Here is a 21512-nt window from a genome sequence, read left to right on the forward strand (position 1 = left end):
ACCACCCTTGTAAACTGCCCTCAATAAACGGCCTCTTTACTACTGGCCTCCTGGTTGTGTGGGGACTTTTAGGAATGACGTCTTTGAGCTAGTATACAGGCTTGCATAAAAACATAAACCAAGAGTGTCATGTTACCTTAAAGAATGTTACTCTGTGGGACTTACTGTGAGCTATTTCTATATGGAAATATTTTATAGGCTGGTTGCTAATTTGTGATTTATGCCATCCTGTTTGCATATTTCCATAGCTCCTCCGTATATGGTTAAGAACTTGAGGTGGAGGATACCTCATGCTTGTGGTTACTTCATGAATTTGGTATAGAGAGTCCTTCTCCCTCTCCTCCCCCTATCCACCCCTCAGTCTCACCCCGCCCTCCCACCCCCAAGTATTACGACTTGTTCTTTCTGGAAATATATGTTTGAAAGTTTGACGTGCGGATTTTAATTTCATTTTTTTGAAAAGAGTATAAGGCATTTTGTCCAGTCTTTTAATATGTTTGACACCATACTGAAAAAAAGCATGGTGTGAATTCCATGGTCCCTTATCCCCAAGCAGAGAGCACTAGGACTTTTTTTTTTTATTATTACTTTAGAAACTCTTCAAATAAAATAGACGTTTATAGCTTCACATTTTCCAGCTTCATATTCCAAGCTCATGAAATGGTTTTTATATAAACTACTATGTTTCTTTTAGTTTGCCCGAAAAGGCAACTTTCCAGATTCAAAGGGATAGGTCATTTTGGAAGAGGTTACAAGAAATTTGTCTCAGGAAGAAAAAAAGGTACAATGAGATTTATATGTACCCACTCTTTCTTTTTTAAGCTAAAATCGTGAAATTAAAGGTGATCAAGAAAGCAAGATGTTTGGGAAAGCTTGATCCTTACAGTGTTGCCTTTTATATCATCTGTTTCCTTGATTTCAAAACTAAGTGAAGAGAGCAGGCTGCCTGCTCTGTGTATGTGAGTAATACACTTGAACAGCAAGGCCATTAGCTCCCTCATAGACCAAAAATCAGGTTCTGTCTTCTCACCACCCCATCATGGGAGACATGCTTATCCCAATGCTGTACTTTCTTCTGTTCCTTCAATTTTGACCCCTTCTGTCACCCTGCTTTAGTGTCCTTTCTTACCCCTACCAGACGACTATACAATCATTGCTCCTTGTGGCACTGTTAACTCGAGCCATAGCTCATGTATTCTAGTGAACAGCAAAGTGGATTAAAGTAGATTCTTACCAGATGAGATTTATCGTACCTCATGCCTCCCTTTGAAATGTCCCTAGCTTTTGCAGATCTCACTTACTGCCTTTTAGAACAAACCCTAAGAATACCTGGGTTATCTCATTATCATCTCTTCTTCTTGTGCTTCGTACTCTTTCCTTTTTTCTTCCTCAAACCGAATGAAAGGAAATATGTGTATATATACGCACATATATATATATATAGATAGATAAATTATTTACATGTTATTACATAATATATGCTTATATGAATGTAAGTATAATATATTTAAAATATGTGAATATAAAATATATAACTGTATACACACACACACACACACACACATATATATATATACACACCCACACACATACATACACATTTTTGTTGTTTTGTTGTTCAGTCATTTAATCCTGTCCAACTCTGCCTAACTCCATGGACTATCGCACACCAGACTCTTCTGTTCTCCACCATGTCTCAAAGCCTGTCCAAGTTCATGTTTGTTGTTTCCATGACACTATCCATCCATCTCATCCTCTGCTGTCCTTTTCCTTTTGCCTTCAATCTTGCCCAATATCAAGGTCTTTTCCAATGAGTCCCATCTTCTCATTATGTGGACAAAGTATTTAAGCTTCAGCTTCAGTATTTCCCCTTCCAGTAAATAATCTGAATTAATTTCTTTAAGTATTGACTGATTTGATCACCTTGCTATCCAAGGGACTTTCAAAAGTCTTCTCATATATGTGTATATACTTGTATTATATATATGTATGTATTTTTCTATATACATATATGTAAGAAATCAAGAAAAGGATGGAGGATTATAATTGAATTGAAGAAATAAAAATCAAAGGCTCAATTCAGCAAGCATGTATAGAGTGCCAATTATATATATATGAATTATATATAGATATATGAATTATATATAGATATATGAATAGAGTGCCTGGCACTATGATATGGGCTTCCTGATCTCAAAAAGTTCATTTCCCTTAAAGGTATGGGGAGGGTTTGATGGCAATTAGATTGCACAGTGACAGAGTGCTGGACCTGGAGTTCGGAAGACCTGAATTCAAGTACAACCTCAGATGCTTACAAGCTGTGTGACCCTAGGCAAGTTTCTTAACTTCTGTCTGTTTCAGTTTCCTCATCAGTAAAATGAGGATGATACTACTAGCACCTACCTCCCAGGGTTATAAGGATAAAATAAGATAATTTTTGTAAAGCATTTTGCAATCCTTCAAGTGCTATATGAATGTTGGCTCTTACTATTATGTACTGTTCCACTAATAATTTTTTACATTATGTAAAAACTTAAAAATAGACATTTTAAAAGAAAAAGATAAAGGAGATAGATCCTGAGATTTCATTCATAGAAGAAAATTCCAGGTGAGAGAGTTCCTTCTACCAATGCAGATAGGTATTTTCTCAAAATTTATAGTCTTAGCAAGTTGCCTAGAGGACTATAAGGTTAAGTAACTTGCCCAGGATCACATAGCCAATATGGGTGAGGCAAAATTGGAAAAGAGAGCCACTGGAGTTATTGTGTAAGGGAGGGACGTGGTCTGATTTGTGACTTAGGAAGATCGTTTTGACAGCTATATGGAGGAGATGGATTGGAAAAAGAAGACTCATGAGTCAGGAAGACCAATGGGGAGGCTTTTTTTTAATAGTCTAGGCCAGAGATTTGAACACTAGGTTGGGGATTGTGTGAACATGGAGAAGGGGACAGATACTAGAGATATTATGGAGCTAAAGATGACAAGCTTTTGGCAACTAATTGAATATGTGGAATAAGAGACAGTGAAAAGTTGAGAATGATATTGAGATTGTAAACCTGGGTGACTAGAAGAATGGTGATGGCCTCAACCATAGTAGCAGTAGCAGCATCTGCTAGCAATTATATAATACCCATCATGTGGCAGGCATTGTGCTAAGCACTAGAGTCATAAAGAAAAGCAAAAGACAGTCCCTGTTATCAGGGAGCTCATAGTCTAATGGGAAAAACAACAGGTAAACAACTATGAACAGAAAAGATAGATAAAAGATAAGGAGGTAATCCTTAGAGGGAAGATACTAGTATGAAGGGGGTCAGGAAAAGTTTCTTGTAGAAAGTGGGATTTTAGCTAATAGTTGAAGGAAGCCAGGAGATGGAGGTGAGGAGGAAGAGTATTTTAGGCATGGGGGACAGTCAGTGAACATGCAAAGTGGGGAGGTGTCCTGTGTGAGAAATAGCGAGGAAATCAGGGTCTGTGGGTCCCAGACCATAGAGCAGAAAAAGAGGAGTTAAGTATAAGAAAACTGAAGAGGTAGGAGGGACCAGATTGCAAAGAGCTTTGAATGCCAACAGAAGATTTCTATTTGGTGCAGAAATTGTGTTGGAGACAAGCCCTATTATTTACTTTCTTGGGGAGATTGGGATGTGCCCCACGTTGTTCTGGTTAATCCCAGACCTTAGTGTCTGGCCAATGCCCTTAGAATAAGGAGCTCTTATCCCCCTGTCCTAAATGGTTCAGATTCAATCAATGAATAAGTAATTATTGAACATTTAGTCTTAAACTCACCACATTGTTTGATTCTGTGAGAGAGATGAAAGACAATGAAAGAGAGATGCCCTCAAGAAGTTTACATGAACACCTTCCTGATGTCATAGAACAAGGAGAAACAACAAGAAGCTATAGTGAACAGAAGACAGCAGATAAATGAAGGTTAATTTAGTCTTATCAGACCAAAATGGTCCTAAAAGGACTTCTAGGAAGAGGTGGGATTTGAGAAACCCCATGGACAGATTTTTTAACAAATCCAAACTTAGTTTAGTCCAGCTCTTGGTCTTATCCAATGGCCATGGCCACACCTACTTTTGCTGTGACCTACATATAGTTTTAATACTACCGCTCTGGTTGAATTCCTGATTTTGGATTCATGATTAGGCATAAAAAAGGCTAGGCCAGGGCTGGGGAACCTGCGGCTTCAAGGTCACATATGGCCTTCTAGGTCCTTAGGTGCAGCCTTTTGACTGAGTTTGGACCCAACTTGGGTACTCAGGGGCACACTCTCCTCTATATTGCCTTAGTCCCTGGGGAAAGAGGGCTCCAAGTTAGCCCAGTTTCTACATTGCACGGTCCCTCTCCCCACCCCCAAGTTCACTTCCAAATGCAGCATGGCCAAAGGATGAATGATTCTGCCTTTGTGCTACTCTGGAGCTAGGTCAAGCAAGTCACTTGGGGCTCTAGCTCCCAGACTCTGGTAGCTCATAAAGTCATAGCCGTCTCCAATCTCCTTCACCTAAAACAAAATTGAACAAATGCAAAGAGGGAAAGAGCAGAGAGGCCTATTTCATGAGGTGTGTGTCAGCCTCAGATAGGAAGAGCCCAGAGCCTCTCCCCTTACATAAATTGCTGTCTCAACCAAACTGCAGCTGGGCAGGAGAGAGACCAACTGAGGGGAAGATCCTAGTTAACTAGTGCTTTTTCCACATACCCTAATCAATAGTTTGTTGCCTTACCAAGTAGATAATAGACCAGAACCAATCAGAGAATGTCAGTATATGCCCCAAATTGAGGAGCCAGGCACTTCCATTACGTGTCATCATGTCTTACAAGAGCCCCAGTGTCTTCCATATAAGGAATTGTATTAGTCTCTTCTCACCTTACCTCATAAAGGAAAAGAGGAGAGAAGGAAGTGTGAGAAATAAAGGAGCTTAGACATTTACTTCTGAATTGATTTCTTTTGATCACTCTAAAAGACCACTAAATAGTTTCAGATGGTGATGAGAATTGGTATTCAACATGTAGACTGAATTAAAGATTATAGTTTCTGGGGTATATTTGCTGTTTTGCCACTTAAGGATGTAGTTCCTCAATGGGGCCATGGGCAGCCTTTAACACCAGACTCCCTTAAGTGTCCCTTCTTTCACTATGAAGAACCCCAGAAATAGTTTGTCCCTTTGCTTCTCTAAAACAAGCATCTCTTTCATAGTTTTACTGAGCAAGTGAGAATATCTGATACTAGAACTCCCTTCAGGAGTTGCCTGATATTGGAATGCCAGAGACTATATGGGAGTCATCTATTGGCTCAAAATAATAATTTCACTCAGCATGTGTATGTACACTCACGTACAAAGACAAGAAGGCTTATGTTCTAAATCTCTACTAGCTGATCATGGAACCGTGACAAATTCACTTGACGTAATCCTCCTCTCAGACTAGGTTTTTGCTGGAAATAAATATCATAGTTACTTCAAAGAAATATAAGATGAGCTCTGCTCCTAGTATTTAAAGGCCCTCAAGCTATTATATTTTCAATAAATTTCTTCCTGCTCTCAAAAAAAAACCCCACAACCCACCCACAATTATAAATTAGATTTTAAATATAACACTGAAATATAAAATTGATTTATGAAATGAGAGAGGAAATCAACAGCCTTAGGAAAAAATCCTCAAGTTCACTATAAAAAATCAATATTTTTGATATTATAACTAGACATTTCTTCCAAAGTTTTCATTGTGGTCCTTGACTTAACTCTGTATTAACTCCAACTATGATATTTGATCTGTTTGAAGCATTCACTAATTTCTCATTAACTCTCTGACCATTTTGGAACATCCTTTATGTATCCCAACTAGTCTAGACTATCAAAGTTAAGAAACTATTGATAGGCCCCAATGTGATCTCCACTATCCTCTCCTTAAAACATATCCCCCCAAAACAGTGATGCTCACCATTACAGTACACTGGTCTTTAACGAATTCTGGAAATACCAGCACACAGCTCGGTGATCACCAGACTGAGAGTTTTCCAATATTTGCAAAGAAAAAGGACATATGGCGGTGAGAAAGAAAGATGGAAATAGTGTAAGACAAAAAAAGAAAGGAAAATGGAGACAAGAACAAGAAAATGAAAGACAAAAGAGAAGAAAGGGGAGAAAATCTTGAGGGACTATGACATTACCCCCACCCCAAAGCATTCTCAGCCACAGCTTTTAGTTTTCCACTGGCTAACTCTACCCAGGGGGGGAAAAAGGGGGATAGAGTATTAAACACTACAGCAGGGGTTCTTACCTTTTTTTTTTCTCTTATGGACCCCTTTGGTAGTCTGGTGAATCCTATGGACTCTTCAGAATAATGTTTTTAAATGCATGAAGTAAAATACCCAGGATTACAAAGGAAACCACTTATGTGGAAAGTTATCAAAATATTAAAAAAAATTAGAGACCTCCCCCCAGGTTAAGACTAGAGGGGTGAAGGAGAACCAGCAGAATATTTAGAATCAGTGAACCCAGGCTCTGATTCAGGCTGTGTCACTTACTACGTGTGCAATCTTGAGCAAATTATTTAAACTTCTCTGGGACTTAGTTTCCTGGATAACCTCTCCTCCCTTATAGTTCTAAATCTATACTGAAAGGAAAAAATGGGACATAAGGAAAAGTAAAGAAGATTGAAGAAAGAAGAGAAACAAAGGCAGAGAAATGAGAAATTGTGGGGAGGAAACGGAGGGAGGAGAAAATGCCAGGCCTATAGCCAGAGCAGATTATTCCAGTCCTGGCAGCAATTAGAGGTGACCCATTTGGCAACAAGGGCACCTCTGCAGGAGTAGTCACTCAGTTCCACTTTAGCCAACACCTCATCTTGAGCAGCTCTGCCTGAGGCTGGACCTGCCTGGTTCCATCCAGTCCAGGAGAACGGGGTGACTGTCTTTCCCCCTCACTGGGCAGCTTGGGCAGGGCTGCCTTGCCCAGGGCCCTTGGGGTTATGCCAAACTGGTGCCTCCAGGCTGGAACTGGAAGCCTCTGTGGCGCCACCCCTCCTGCTGGGTTCTTGCTTTAGTTTCAACTTGGGCATGCGCTCCTCCCTCCAGATCCCTCCGTTTCCTGCCTGGCCAGAGGACAGGATCATGAACACACCCTCAGCTTCTACAAATCCCCTGAAACTCCAACCAGCCCCTGGGGTTCACATTTCCCAGATATATTCAAATGAAATTCCTATTAGCTCTCCCAGGAGTGACCAGGTTTGATCAGGAGTGGCTTCTCAAATAATACATGAGGGGAAACTGTCTAATATATAGAAACAATCAAACAAAAAAATAGTATTGTAAATTAATGGGGAATGGAGTGTAGAGAAGATTTGAGACTTTGTACACAGCATGTTGCCTTATCAATAAAATTGTGAAGGAATAATAATAGATCCTGTTTTTATAGTGTTTTACATAAAAATTGCTTGGGGAAATCACACTTTACCCCCACTTTGGTCCTTTTACCACTCTGTGAGGAGGAGAGCAGTGCAAATATTATTAATAGCCCCTTTTACACTTGTGGAAATGGAGGCTGTGAGAGGTCCTATGTGACTTGATTACACAAGTAACTTTATGATCATTAGCAAAACAGGCAGCAGACACTTGGGTTTCATTGCTGACTCTGTCACTAATTAGACAGATGACAATTAAGGCCAGTCATTGTACCTCTCTAAACTTTAGTTTTCCTTATCTTCTGCTCTAACATTCCACAATTTTGGAGGTCTTTTTTGAGGGGAGAGAAAATAGAGAGAATTTTATGCAAATATTTCTTTAAATGTTTTCAGTTAAGAAGAGTTTGGATTTTGTATAATTTTTTAAATATTCTTTTTATTTTCCAGAAAAAAATGTTATTGCTCAGCCAGTATTTGTTTTTGAAAACAGAGATCAGACTTCTAAGGTAAACTCTTGATAAAATATTTTCCTTCTTTCTCCCTCTTCTCTCTCCATCGTTTTCTTCCCTTTCAACATCTCCCTTCCTTCTCTGCTGGTATATTTCCCTACCTAAGAAATCTGCTTAAGAAACTCTTGCTAAGAGGTACTACTTATTTCTAGATTTGTTCTTCATGTCTTCAGTACTGTCCTTTAAACTGAGATAAAAGATTCTTACATACATCTCAGTGATTTCAAAGGGTGCTTAATGCTATCCTCTTTCTGAATATCACACTCATCATCTACTTTGAGAAACACTGTTATTAACAAGGAATGATCCTATTTTGCTATTGTTGTTGTTTGGTTGTTCTTTTGGGGGGAGGTGGGGTCCTTCTTTGGATAATTAATCCAGGAGGCATAAAACCTGTACGCAAACTCCTAACCTTGTAGACTTGTCACTCATGTAACTGGGGGCGATGGGGAAGAGGGCAAAGAGCTGCTTTGTCTTAATCCTTTACTTTAAACTGTATGTACCTGTCTTTGGGGGATTCTCCCACTTAGTGAAAAGATTCACATCTGAAGCAGAAAAAGCAAAATCCAGACCTCACAGGCATCTTTGTTTCTTTCCAGAGACCAGCTGAAGACACTATTGACAAAGTAGAACATGGTAATAAGTTATATCCTGGACTTCTAAAACAATCTCAATACAAAAGGAACAAATATAATATGTTGGTGCACTTCTATCATATTAATAACAAATTATTTCCTATTTATGAATTATGCATCTCTGGTGTTGTCATTTGTGTTTAAAGTTGACATCATATTCTTTTCCCTGTGCATTTGTACATGAAAAGATGGCAGATATGAGACTCTGCCAACTTTATAATGCTATTCCCATACTGCGTCGTGAATGCACTACCTGCAGAGATATCTGTCCCCTTTCCCTTCGAGTTCATCATGTTGTTTTTTGATGAAGCTGAAACGATTTCACAATGAATATTCTGTAGCCATACTTGATGTGCCTGTAGTTTATAATGCCCCAGCTGTTGCCATCAGTGTTACACTGTTTAAAATTATACCTCAAGTATCTTGAGCAACAGTACTGTTGAACTATGTTTATAAAACAGATGATGCTTGGTATCTAAGCCATAATTTTATAAAGGAAAGTTTCACTGAGTTTACTACTTCACATTGCATTTCTCCCAGGACTCCCCGGCTCTTCAAGAAAGCGTGCTCGATCTTCATCTTTCACTTTCCACACGGCAGATACCAAGCAAGGTAGGGTCTTTACTTCTACTAGTGCACTTTCTTTCCAAACAGTGTTTTGGTTCTGATTGCTATCTTTTCTTTTTACATCATGTTTCCTTATAAACCCATCCCTCTGTCTCCCTTTCCCAGGAAGCCATGCCTCACAATCAAGCATAAAAAAGAGAAAATAGTTGTTCAGCAAAATTAACCAATATATCAACTGAGTTTCACAGTATATGCAATATTCGACACTGATTTTCCCCCACCTCTTTCAGTTCACATTAAGTGAGAAAAAAAAATAGAAAACTTTCAGTTAGAATAGCTTCATTTAAAGTTGACCATTTAGTAATGACATTTTATTCTAAGAATTTTATTAACTACTGAGCTGTCAATAACTTCAAAAGAAGTGTTTTCATTTTCTTGCTATAGTTTCTTAACTGCTTGAAATATATTTTCCCCTAAAAAACCTCACAATATGCCAATTAATTTATTTTGAAATATCTTTTCAGAGTCAGCACCCTCCCAAAAACGAATGAGATCATCTTCCTTCACTATCCTTCCTACATTTCCCCCCTCCCAGCCAGGTAATAGCTTTTGAGGTTTCTAACCCGAGATTCTAACCTGAATAGCAAGCATTGTGAAAAATGTCTCTCACTTCTTCATTTTCACCTAGTAATGTATTTTAAATATTTTTGTGACTTTACCTGTCAAATTAAATAAAAGTCAAATTAAAATGTTATACACAGTAAAGCTTTGTGAATTCAGACTGTACTAATTTAATCAAATTATATCATTTTTAACAAAAATCTACAATTTGTTAAGGACTTTTGTATTTATGCTGCAGTTTTATGTAATATAAATGTATTTTACTTATTAGTACCCACTTGTTAATTGATGATATGTGCATTACCCAACAATAATTAAACTTATATAATTACTTATATAATATACTGCAATCTGGGATTTTTCACTTACTCAAACAGCACTCTTCCATTTATTCTGAATCAATGTTGAATTGTTGCATTAAAATGGTTTGTCTGCATTCCATATCCTTTCACACAGAGTTTCTGTCAAGCCTGGAATGCTTTCTCCCTTTAACCATCACCTAGAGAGATCCCTAACTTCCTTCATGGTTCAGGCTCAGATACTTTTCCTGGTTCCCCTAAGTGTTAAACATTCTCATTCTGCTTTCAATTACCTTGAATTTACTCATCCTTTTGTTTTTGTATCCACATCTATTCCTGGGGATAATAGACACTTAATAAATGACTTTTGAATTGAACCAGTACCAAATTGAATCATACTATATGAAACATCCTTCCCTCGACCGCCCTCCCCCAGTAGAATATTAGCTCTTTGAGTATAGGGACCATTTCATTTTTTACTTCATGTCTTCAGGGACTAGCATAGTACCTTACACACAATAGATGGCTAAAAATATTTAAAATAGAATATACTATTGAGGTGTCGATAATTGTATTTAAATTAGTACTTTATGGATTCAAATTCTAGGTCTGCTGTTTTCCTAAGATCTGGTGTTTCATTTAGGGACCTTGGGCAAGTTATTTAACCTCCAAGGCCTCAGTTTTCTCATCTGTAAAATGAGAGAGTTGGACTAAGCCTCGGAGGTCCCTTCTAGGTCCAAATCTATGATCTCAGAGTCATTAGATCCTAAGATTTCACTACTGTCAAATAGTAATGGCAACTGTATTCCTTATAAGATTTTTTTATGTTTAGTCATTTTTCAGTGACATTTGACTCTGTGACTCCATTTGGGGTTTTCTTGGCAGAGATACTAGAATCGGTTTGCTGTTTCCTTCTCCAGCTCATTTTACAGATGAAGAAACTGAGGCAAACAGAGTTAAGTGACTTACCCAGGGTCACATAGAGCTAAAGAGTCTGAGGCCAGATTTGAATTCATGAAGATGAGTCTTCTTGACACTAGGACCAGCACTCTATCCACCACTGCTCCACCTAGCTTCCCTAATTAAAATATAGTCTGCTCTATATGATACACACTACAAAAACCAACCTTACCAAATAAGAAAAAGCATGTGCCCTGTTTTAAAAATATGAGTGAATCAACACTAGGAACTATAAATGCAGTAAAACAAATGAAATCCCTATTCTTCATGACCCTATTGGTACTACTGATCACAAATAATATGCTAGGTACCAATGAGACAGAATTTTTCCTACCTAAAGGGATATTAATCTAAGTAATAACTCAAAGTTTACAAAGTAATTCACGTTATCTCCTTTCATCCTTGTAACAACACTGTAATGTAGATAGTACAAATATTATTTCTGTTTCACATACAGGGAAACTGAAGCTCAAAGAGCATAAATGATTTGCCCAGACTCGTATCTAGTAAGTAAATATTAGAATGAAGATTTATGTAACAGGTTTTTCTTGATTCCAGATCATACACCCTCTACAACCCTATACTGCCTACTATGTGATTGGCAAAGTACAAACATTAGAAAAGATTATTAGCACTAGGGGAAAAGTTGATGTTAGTATTCTAGTAGTACACGACTAGTAGTAGTAGTAGTACTAGTATTACTGGTAATGGTAGTAGTACTAGTAGTAGTTTTTCTTTTTGTTGTACTAAGAAGAGAATTTTTAACCTCTTAGGAGGAATGAACTACAGAAAGTGGGTATGCTCATATCTATATAGACTCAGTATTAGCTCAGTAAGAGCTATTTATCTAAACCTTAAATTGGAGGAACTAACACTGTCAAAGCAAACTGATAGTGAATCTCTTCCCACCCTCCATTCAAGTAAGCTTGCTTATACTTAGAGAACTCAGTTCATATTTTCTTCCATAATTCAAATCAATTCCATGTTTTTCCATTAATATTTGTGAAATGCCTACAGCAGGAATACTCAAGGTGTGGTCAGTAAACCCTTTCAGTGGGTCAACAAGATCAAAATTATTCTCATAATAATACTGAATGTTATTTGACTATTAAAATCCTCCTCCCTTTTCCAACTCCATAGTTATATGAGGATGGATTTTCTTTATATACTTCAATCAAAACAACATATCTAAACAAATTGAATGCAGAAGGAGATACAAGAATCTTGTTGTCTTCTATTAAGCCAGACATTACATAGATTTGCAAAAATATGTAAAAGCTACTCTTCTCACTTATTTTTCATCAAAATATGTTATTTATGCTAACACATAATGAGCTTATTATTTTAAATGAATTAATAAATATTTTAAAATTTTATCAGTTTTAATTTCTAATATGGGATCGTTAGATATAACCCACATAAACAGAAGCTCTTTGGGGTCCTCACAAATTTTTAAGTGCTTAAAGAGGTCCTGAGGTCACAACTTTAAGAACCACTGGCCTACAGGCTGCTTGATATTGCTTGCGCGTTTCACATGTGGAGCTCTATTAAAAATAACAGAAAATAACCCACCTTACATATTTTTTGAAGAATTGAAGAGTTCTAATATTTTTGAAGTGTAATAATAGAATCTGAAAGCCTCTGGTGTGTTAGATCATCTGTAGGAGATTTATGGAAGGAAAGAAGAGAGGGAGGGGAGAGAATAAGCATTTATATAGTGTCTACTATGGGTCAGACACTGTGTTAAGTACTTCATAAATATAATCTCATTTGTTCCTCACAACAACCCTGAGGGCCAGCTAGGTGGTGCAATGAATAGAGTACTAGTGTTAGAGTCAGGAGGACCTGAGTTCAAATCCAGCCTTAAACACATGCTAGCTATGTGACCCAGGGCAAGTCATATAACCTTGATTGCCTAAAAGCAAAACAAAACAACCCTGGGAGGTAGGTGCTAATATTATGCCCATTTTATAGTTGAGGAAATTAAGGTAAACAGAGGTTAAACGACTTACCCAAGGTCTCACAACTAGTAAGAGTCTAAAGTGGGATTTGAACTTGGGTCTTCTGACTCCAGCATTCTTCTGTGCCACCAAGAACTGAAAAACATGAGAAGGTCTGCATGCATTTTGCTCTAGTGGAAAGAGTCCATCTTTTAACACCTCTTAGAACAACCTGATATTGTAGATAGCATGCTACTCTTGGAATTGGGAGATCTGGCCCCAAACTGAGTCTCTAACACTTAGCAGCTGTGTGAACAAGAGCAAGTCATTTAATCTGTTTGATCTTCAGTTTCTCAATTCCCTTATCTGTAAAATAAGGATAATACTTGCATGTACATCACAGAGTTATTGTGGAGACCCAATGAGATAATGCATGCAAAGCACTTTGTAAATCTTAAAAATACTATGTAAATGACAGTTATTGTTACTATTAAGTGAGCAAATAAACATTTATCTACTATATGCCAGGTACTATGCTTGGTGGTGGGAATACAAAGACAAAAATCAAATTTAGTCCCTGCCTTCAAGGAGCTTACTTTCACTTGGGAGAAACCGTATATATGTGTGTGTACAGAATATATACAAAGTGATTTTTAAGGGAGGTGACAGCACTAACATCTGAAAGGACTCAGGACAGGCTTAATGAAGAGGTGGTATTTGAATGGAATTTTAGAAGAAAAGTAGGGATTCAAAACTCAGTATTCCTCCCCCCCAAAAAAAAACCTCACCCCTCTTCCTAATTTTCTTACTTTGGTTGAGGGTGCCACCATTCTTTTAGTTACCCAGATTTACAACCTCAGAGTCATCCACAATTCCTCATTCTTCTTCACCCTACATACCTAACCAGTTGACAAACTCCTACATCTCTCCCATCTGTCCCCTTTTCTCTACCCAGTCACCCACCCTAATCCATTATTACCTCATCCAGACTACTGAAATAGCCTTCTCATTGGTCTCTCTGACTCATGTTTTTTTCCCCTCTCTAATCCATGTTCCACATAACATGAGTTCTATTTGTTATCAATGAGATTGTAGATTCATCAAAGTATTGTCAGTCAATCAATTAGCATGTATTAAGCACCTACTATGAGCCTGGCTTTCTGGATACTAAGAAAAAAAAAGACAGTCCCTGATCTTAAGGAGCTAACTCTCCAATAGAGGACACATCATGAAACACCAATGTATAAACAAGCTACCTATATAGGATAAAATGGATAATCAGTCAGGGAAAGGCACTGTTATTGGAAGGCATCAGGAAAGATTTCTTATAGAAGGTAGGATTTTGACTGGGACTTGAAGGAAACTGGGGAAGAAGACAGGAGGTGGAGAGAAGGAGGGGGAGTATTCCAGGCCTAGAGAATTGCCAGTATATGATAACGTAAAAAGAAACATCAATTTCTGTGGATTAATTGATCATTCACTTAACAGTGCTACATAAATGGTCTTGCTATTCACAATGTTAGAGACTTAGTTGTCCATTCAGACCAGACCCCTCATAATCTAAGATTTTCTTTAGTATATTATTTCTTCTCTCTCCTCTCCCCAACAAGAGCCTGTAATTGCAATTATCCACCAACTTTTTAGCTTTATCTCACTTAGGAACAAAATGACAGAAACTAACCTAAGCAACAAAGTCAGCCTGCCTATTTGTTTTTTCAATGCCAATAGCGACATCTATTGGTGAGTTTACCACAGGACAGCTAGACCCTCCCCAGAGTGTAGAAACTAGCAAGCAAATCATATTTTCACAGACAAAAAAATGTTTTAAATAATCGATGTAAGAGAATGTTATGATGCCATTAAAATAATGGATATGGAGACTTTTATGAAGACTTATATAAAATAACGAAGAAAAGCAAGCAGAAACAGTATATAAAATGACTACTGTTAAAGATGGAGATCAATAAGCACTTTGCTAAGTGACAAAAATATAAAAATAATCAAACAAAAAAGAAACAATCTGTTCTCAAGTAGTTTATCTTCTAAGGGGAGGGGAACATAAAATAAATGGAAATCTAAAAGAGTTACAAAGAAAGTGGCTAATTATACATATATTACATACATATATAATTATATAATTATACATATCTATACATATATACATACATATATGTATATATAATATAACACATACACATATATATCTATATATATGTATATATAGATATATATCACATTGAGGCAACTAGGTGGACAGTGTCTGCCTGCAGTTAGGATAACTCTTCTTCCTGAGTTAAAATCTGGCTTCAGATATTTTACTAGCTGTGTGACCCTGGGAAAGTCACTTAACCCTGGTTGCTTCAGTTTCCTCATCTGTCAAATGAGCTGGAGAAGGAAATGGCAAACCACTTCAGTATCTTTGCCAAGAAAACCCCAAATGGGGTTACATAGAGTCAAATTCAACTGAAACTACTGAACAACAATATAATACGTGAAGGTTTACAGAGTGTTTTACGTACATAATCTCTTGCTCCTCACAATTTATGGTGGATACTTAAAAGCATTAGAAGCAATAGATAGTAGCACGGATAGAGTGTTAGATCTGGCCTCAGATACTCTTTGTGTAACAGTCGAAAAGTTATTTAAATATTCTTGTCTCAATTTCCTCATCTGTATAATGTGCATAATAATTACACCTATCTCCAAGTGTTGGTGTGAGGATGAAATAAGATGACATTTGCAAGCTTTGCAAACTTTAAATGTCTATGTAAGTGGTATCTATTATTACCCATCACTTTATATTACAGATGAAGAAGCTGAATTTCAGAGAATTTAAATGGTTACCCAGTTAAATGTCAGAGGCAGGATTCAAAGCTTGATATCCACTGACTCCAGATCTGGTATTCTTTCCACCACACCAACCTGCCCAATATATTGCCGATGGAAATTTATTTTCAGGGCATAGTCTTACTTACAGATCTAGACTTAGAGGCCTCCTTAGAGATCATAGTCCAACCTCATTCTTTGTCTCATAGCTGAGGAAATGAGGTCTAGAAAAGGGAAATGACACACAGCTCATTTGTGGCAGAGCTAAATTTTCAACCCATCTTCTGACTCCAAATCTAGTGTTTTTTTCCCTGGGGCTAAAAAACATAAGTAGCTGTGAATGTGTGTTTATTGGGGTGATGGTGTGGTTAAAGGTTAGGGCAGCTAGATGGTGAAGTGGATAGAGTCCTGGCCCTGGAGTCAGGAAGATTCATCTTCATGAGTTAAAATCTGGCCTCAGACATTTACTAGCCGTGTGGGCAAGTCATTTAACCCTATTTGCCTCAGTTTCCTGATCTGTAAAATGAGCTGGAGAAGGAAATGGCAAACCACCCCAATATCTTTGCCAAGAAAACCCCGAATGAGAGTCAAACACAACTGAAAAAATAACTGAACCATAACACACGGTTAAAGGTTATATGTGTAATAGATTGTATTTCTTTGTTTTGTTTAAGTCATCAAAGAAATTTAAAAGTGCTTTAAATATTTATTTTACAGTTAAGAAAAATAATGTTTTCATGACCACAACTGCTTCACAATGGAATGTTGACACGGCCAGGACAGAAAAAGGTATGTAGTCACTTTGGTTTTATTATTTGGTTGGAATTTATAAGTTCATCAACATAGAGGAACTCTCTCATGTCAAATATCTTTATTCCTGCAAGACTATAACTTATAGTTTTAGAGAGTCACCTGGGAAACTAAAAGGGTAAATGACTTTGCCTTGGTCACTCTGCTAGTGTGGGTCAGAAGTGGAACTTAAACATAGATCTTCCTATTTCTAAGCTCTGTCCCCTACCTCTCGCCCCTTTTTGTGTAGTCACCATTATAGCTTAACATGCTTTGAAGGTTTTCATTGACTATATCTTAGGAAACCAGAGTCAAAGACAATTCTTGCTGATTCAGATCCTTCCCTTGTTGTCAAGTATTAGATGAGTATGGTGTACTTGTCCTGGAGTAAATTGCTAGCCCTTCATACTGGGGGTATTTTTTATTTTGTCTTATTTTGACTTCTAGATAGGACAAAGAAAGGAGTGAATCAGGATTAAATGTGGTTGTTTCAACCCTTCCTTTCCTGGAGAAACCTTGCCTTTTACTGGCCCCCAAATTGGTGGGCACATTTTGTTTCAAAACTATACTTATCCTTCTGTGTTATTAAGGCCCTTGGGAGCGTAGTCAACAATGTCGCATTCTAAGACCTGCCATTTTGCAACCACCTCAATCTCAGAGATGTGTAGAAAGAAATGCATTTGAGCATGCCAAGGCCATGGAATTTTACAAGACCAGTGAAAAATCAAAAAATGAGGTAAGAAAAATAACTTCTGTAAGATAATAAATGTATATCAAGTTGAATTACATTGAATCACTACAGGGGTCTTTCTGTGGATATCTTAATTGTGTCCAAATAATGTTATCTGTTTCTATTGGAACTACATTAGCTAGTTTGTATGATAAGAAGGTTTAGTTTGTCCCTTCCCCACTCATTATCACCCAGGGAGAGCTTTGAAGCGATGATGAAATGAAGTAAGGGAATATCAAAGCAAGGAGTTCCAGTAATAAAATGTCACAGCTGGGATGGGTTGAACCTTAAGAAGGTGGAGACAGTATGCTCCTGGGAATGGGTTTTGGAAGATAATTCTGCTTACCTTACAGTTTTGCCTTTGGGCTCTCTGAGCCCACATTGAATCTACAAGCATCTATTACTTACTTACTACGTGCCAGGTACTGTGCTAAGTTCTGGGATACAAAGAAAGGCAAAAGACAGTCCTAGTTTTTAAAAGGTAAAACAATATTGAAACAACTATATACAAACAAAAAATATATGGGAAAATTTCAAATAATCTCAGAGGGAAATACTAGCATTCAAGGGAAGACATCTTGTAAAAGGTGAAATTTTAGCTGGGACTTGAAGCAAACTAAGAGGCAGAGGTAAGGAAGGACAGCATTCTAAGCCTGGGGGGACAATGAAAGGAAATGCACAGCTGGGAGACAAGAGTGATGTGTGCTAGATCTCAGAGTTCTAGAAACATAGTAAGGTGTAAGAAAACTAAAAAGGTAGGAAAGGGCCCTGTTGGAGGTTTGACCCTAGTCAAGAAGTCTATTTCCATTTAACTGTTGAGGATTGGTTTATTTCCTTCTCACACCTCATTATATGCTTTACATATAATAAGCACTTAATAATCAAGTTTTCATTCATTCAAGGAGAGCAACACTATGAAGGTGTTAGCACCAAAACAAAAACAGTCAATTTTATTTATTCAATGAAAATTTAGTTAACTTGGTATTAATCCTGGTTCTGACATAGTGCTAGCTTTGGACTTTGGGCAAATCACTTGATCCATCTGGACTTCAGGTTCTTTGAGAAATGAGGGAAGGTAGGGGTGGGTGTTGAATTTAGTGACTTACAGAGCCTTTCAGCTCAAATTTTAGTGATAATATATAAATATATCTACATATGTATATTTACACATTACGATTAACTAGTTAAAAGAGTAAAAAGGTTTCTAGTAAAGCTGAAGATTGGTTTCTGACCAATTTAGATAAAGACAATGGTGCTGCCAATGTTGATGCTATAGGGCAGGCAAGTCAACTTCGCCAAAGCAGAAAGGGAACCTGAGGGAAATATAGGAGGTTGCACATGGCACACTGGATAAACCACCGCTGCCACCAAAACGACCACCTCAGACCCCAATAAAGACAGCCCAGGACCTCTACCCAAGAGCTTTGGGATTAGACTTGCCCCTCTGACTACCAGTCCTACCTCCAGTGCAGGTCCTGCACTCATCACGGAGGGGAGCAATCGCTATGGAGGACCTACCTTCCTCAACAAGACAAACTTGTGAACAACTTCCATCAATGGATATGTAAAACCAAGAACCCTGGGAGTGGTAACACCACCCAGACCACAGGTCCCATACCCACAGCCCTCATCTTGGGAAGCAATCTCAGGAAGATGTGGAGATGAAATCTACCCACAGCTACTGAAGACTCAGAAAAGAAAGTTCTAACCACCATCCTTGACACCATCAGATAGTTTTACATGAAAAACCAGTGAGTTTTATCAGTAGAAATGACACTAAAGAAGATACTTTACATTCTGCTTTGCACCCTTAAAAACATGGGGCCTCATCATCTCACACAGTTAAAGCCTCTTAAATGTGCTGTCACCCGCATTAGATTGTGAGCTCTCTGAAAGCGAAAACTCTCTTGCTTGTCTATTTGTATCCTCAACACTTAGCAGTGTACTTTATATATAATAAGTGCTTAATAAATGCTTTTTTCATGGATTCATTCATTCATGCTTTTTTTCAGAAATAATGGTGTTGGCCTTACAGTCTAGACATGTGACATCACTGATCCAGGCATAGAAATTAACTTCTGTTAACTAGTTTAAAAATTAAAAGTCAAAGAGGTTCCTTTAACTTTCAATCATTTCCCCAGCTAATTGACTAGGGTATATGAAATTTTGGGCCACACTTGATCACAAAGCAAGCAAAAATTGATTAGTTAAAAGGTTTAAAACAGTAAAATTCTGGTTAGTATCTAGTTCACTTTCTGAGAAGCAGAGTTAACATGATCTTTTTTTTCTGAATTGCATTTTTTTCTTTCAGCTTTCTGAAGAGAATCCTCACATGCAGAGTGAAAATTCAGCAAGTACTCACCCCTTAGTCAAATGTACTAGCTCACATCTTTTAAGTCTTACCCCAATAAGGTGAGTTAATAAAGGAGGGAGAGCAATTTAAATAGTAATTTCTGGTGTTTTTGCTCTAATTTCCCTTATTTTTTAACTTTTCATGAAAAAAGAATTGAGATTACAAAGATAGATTGTTAAGATTACTACATTATATCTGTGTGTATGCATGTCTATTTCACATGCTTCTGAAATGATTCTTGATGAACTTTGAACTACCAAAAAAATACTGACACTTTGATATATTTTGGAGTGGATTATCCAAGTTATTGGATAATCCATCTTTTTTTTTCTTTCCTACTTTCTTGTTATTGCTTTACTTCCACAAGACTCTGACAAAGGAAAGAAGATGGGAAAGAAAACACAGTAATTTTTATCTGTATTATCTGATGAACTGTTTGACGTCAAGGCAGAGAAAATCAAGCTAGATATTTCATTGAACTATAGGTCTGCTATGTTAGGAGACCTAGATCTAGCTGTGTGACCAGGCACAACTCACTTAACCTCTCTGAGATTTCTCATTTATAAGATAGGATCATATTTTAATCACACATCTCACAGGTAATTAGAACCAAATGAGATATTATGTGTAAAGTGCTCTGTAAACTTTCAAGTGTTGTATAAGCATGAGCTATTATGAGTACCATTCTTGTACTTATGTGAACATGGGCAAGTCACTATTTCCTCATCTGTAAAATGGGGATAATATTTGTGCTATCTACTTCATAATGTTGTAAGAAAACCTTCTGCTATATGAATGTGGATTATTGTTAGTATCTACAGGTATGGTTTGAAGAGGCTGGTGATATCTTTCCTTCCCTCCACTCACCCCAACTCAAAAATTTCCACTGACCCAGGTGCTGAAATTCTATTTTCAGAAATTTAATCCTTTTGGCTCCCTATCTCTGCAGGTTTTTTTTTTTTTTAATGTTCCTCCTAGGGGTAAGATATTAGGCAAATTTTCTGTGAAGCATTATTGACTTATCAGAGCTCTTTGCTTTAGATTTAGGTAGACTTTGTAGGAAACAGTGCTGGCTTCCTGGGGGTGGAAATGGAGAAAGAGCTAAATAGGGAAGAGAGACTAAAGAGGTGAGAGGCTTCAAAATATCCACAACAGTTTTGCTTTTTGTCACCTTTCCATTATCACCTATCATCCAATATTAACTATATTGTGTTTTGAATTTGTAACATAGATTTTTTCAGTTTTAATTTGTATTGTCATCCAGTCTTTTCATCTTTTTTAAAAATATATACATGTATTTGGAATGGCTGATATCATCACATTTTGAAAAATAATACTTCAAAAATTCTTTCTTTCCTCAGAAGTCAACCAAATGAAGACAGACATTCATTACAAAACCATAGTTCCAATTTCATTTTTGGAGAAAACATGAATGAGAGAGTTTTGGTAAGATTTCAATTATCAAAGAATTCAATTATCACTTATAAGAAAATTTTCATTTTAGTGCTTCTAATAGCAACATCATCAAAACAATAGTTAAATTCTAATATGCTTTTCTTTAGCTCTCTTGGATGAAATGATAAGCTTTTTTTCCCCTTTGAACAAAAGGAACCTCATGGGAAGCATGTTCTAGTTATTAGGATAATAGCTTGGAAACCTCAAAGGAAAGGAGCTGCATAATTACAGTATATTACATTTGCAATACTGTTATATAAGTGCTTTGGCATATGTTAATCAAGGCACAATTTTGGTGGGGGGAGGTAAATCTCAGCAGGACTAAAGACACTTAGATATGCTCAATTGGTAATAGAATTGTTATTTAGCATATTTCAATGGCACTGAACATCAGCAAACTGCTTTTTAATCATTTGTTAATGAATCT

At 37.2% G+C, this 21512-nt stretch overlaps 1 protein-coding gene across 3 annotated transcripts in view; it reads left to right on the forward strand.

The window, feature by feature from the left end:
• RANBP3L (RAN binding protein 3 like) overlaps positions 1-21512 on the forward strand; it is a 63839-nt gene that overhangs the window by 13893 nt on the left and 28434 nt on the right. For 2 of the 3 annotated variants that reach the window (XM_027846267.1, XM_027846269.1), the window contains exons 2-9: positions 7849-7907; positions 8510-8546; positions 9086-9157; positions 9637-9711; positions 16476-16547; positions 17138-17283; positions 19589-19689; positions 20992-21076. In XM_027846267.1, coding sequence (XP_027702068.1) covers positions 7849-7907; positions 8510-8546; positions 9086-9157; positions 9637-9711; positions 16476-16547; positions 17138-17283; positions 19589-19689; positions 20992-21076 — 647 coding nt within the window. The remainder of the gene's footprint in view (positions 1-7848; positions 7908-8509; positions 8547-9085; positions 9158-9636; positions 9712-16475; positions 16548-17137; positions 17284-19588; positions 19690-20991; positions 21077-21512) is intronic. The other variant, XM_027846268.1, reaches the window with a different exon arrangement.

Source organism: Vombatus ursinus, unplaced genomic scaffold (genome assembly GCF_900497805.2).
Source record: "Vombatus ursinus unplaced genomic scaffold, bare-nosed wombat genome assembly UNPS02015106.1, whole genome shotgun sequence".
Taxonomy (NCBI): domain Eukaryota; kingdom Metazoa; phylum Chordata; class Mammalia; order Diprotodontia; family Vombatidae; genus Vombatus; species Vombatus ursinus.